At 46.6% G+C, this 1,456-nt stretch overlaps 1 protein-coding gene across 1 annotated transcript; it reads left to right on the top strand.

The window, feature by feature from the left end:
- Positions 1-744: 744 nt before the first annotated feature.
- On the top strand, positions 745-1,131 carry LOC127752205 (multiple C2 and transmembrane domain-containing protein 1-like; the record flags this gene model as incomplete). The annotated part of the gene is given in 2 exon segments (XM_052276935.1): positions 745-893; positions 975-1,131. Coding segments are annotated over 2 exon segments (306 nt in total), but the record flags the coding sequence as incomplete, so codon positions are not given.
- Between the last annotated feature and the right edge of the window lie 325 nt (positions 1,132-1,456).

The raw sequence follows: 1,456 nt of genomic DNA, 5'->3' as shown, positions 1-1,456 counted from the left end.
GGTGTAACAAGTTGCCCCCACCCCCGTCTTGGACGTCTGTGGGATTTGGTTTATAGCTGCGTTATTTTGGCATACACTCAATGAATGGATATTTAGTTAAGTGTCGTGTCCAGTGTTAGACCAATACTAAAGAGCATGGTGTCGAGTTTCGTGTCTAGATACATCTTAGGTGAGATAAAAGAAATTCATGAACTTAGAAATTGTGTTATTACTCATCATTTTAGTAATCCTAGGAGATTAATGTGAATCATTGAGGTGTAAAAAGAAAGTCCAAAAGTGAACAATGATTTTTAGAAAGAAAAAAAGGCGAATACTATCGACCGTGTTTAATCTTGCCCTCTCATCGCCGCATGCGCGCAACGCCCCGAGCGTGGCGCGTACAACGACAACCACTACAGCGGGGGTCTAAATTTGATGCCCTGCAAACATTTTGGATAGTGAACAACATCTCTGGAACAACCTTTCATCGTTATAACGACGCTTTATTTTGTCATCGCTGCATGTTAGTGATGATGATTTTTTTCTTTCACTTTTAGGTGATGGTTTTTGGTGGCGGTTTACTCTGTCATTGTTTGCTTTTACATCCTCTTGACTCATTACAGTGCTTCCTTGTGCGCTTTTTCATGCGTTTTGATCCAGTAGCGTTTAAGGAAGGGCACTCTTTGCATTAAGCCTTCATAGTTTCGATGTGGCGCACTCTTTCTGTGTGATCTGTCAGTGAAAGTGTTTCGTGTTGTGTTTCAGTATTTCCAACGCAACAGCAAGCTATCGGATGTAAACAGAAGACTGAAAAGCCAGATCTGGAGTTCAGTGGTGACCATTGTACTCGTGGAGGGTCGCAATCTTCTTCCAATGAACATGGAAGGAACAAGCGATCCATTTTGCAAATTCAGGTAACGTCATTTTACATACTAAAGAAAGGTATTTCTATGACCACATTCAAAGAGCACTTCGTAATTTCCATCTTTTCCCAGGCTCGGCCAAGAGAAATACAAGAGCAAAGTGGCTTACGGAACGCTCAGCCCCTCGTGGCTGGAGCAGTTTGACCTGCACATGTATGACGACCAGAGCCAGGAGCTCGAGGTCACGCTCTGGGACAAGGAGAGGTCAAAGGACGACTGCATCGGCAGGCAAGTATTTCGCCTCCTGCTATGCGTTGTATCGAGAGAACTAACGAGGAGTTTTCCCCTCGGAAACGTCTATGCAATACAGTTGCAAGACGGGAGAGGGTGTCCTGGAATTCGCGTGCTCCTCCTTCCTTCCTCTCTTGTTGCAAACATCTCCCTCAGTCTCGTCTCCTCTCTTTCCCGCGCTCTCACTACTCGTTATCGACCGCCTGCCCCCCTCCCTTTTTACCCCCCGCGAGCAGGCTGCCTCCGCCTTTCCTTTGGGGTCGTGCCGTGCCGCCCCCTCCCAGTTCCGCCCCTGTTTAATTTGCGCCAGCCTGTGCTTAGCG

The sequence above is a fragment of the Frankliniella occidentalis genome, unplaced genomic scaffold (assembly GCF_000697945.3).
Source record: "Frankliniella occidentalis isolate FOCC.00 unplaced genomic scaffold, Focc_3.1 Scaffold5092, whole genome shotgun sequence".
NCBI lineage: Eukaryota > Metazoa > Arthropoda > Insecta > Thysanoptera > Thripidae > Frankliniella > Frankliniella occidentalis.
Note: the sequence above shows the minus strand (reverse complement) of the source record. Positions and strands in the feature narration are given on the sequence as shown.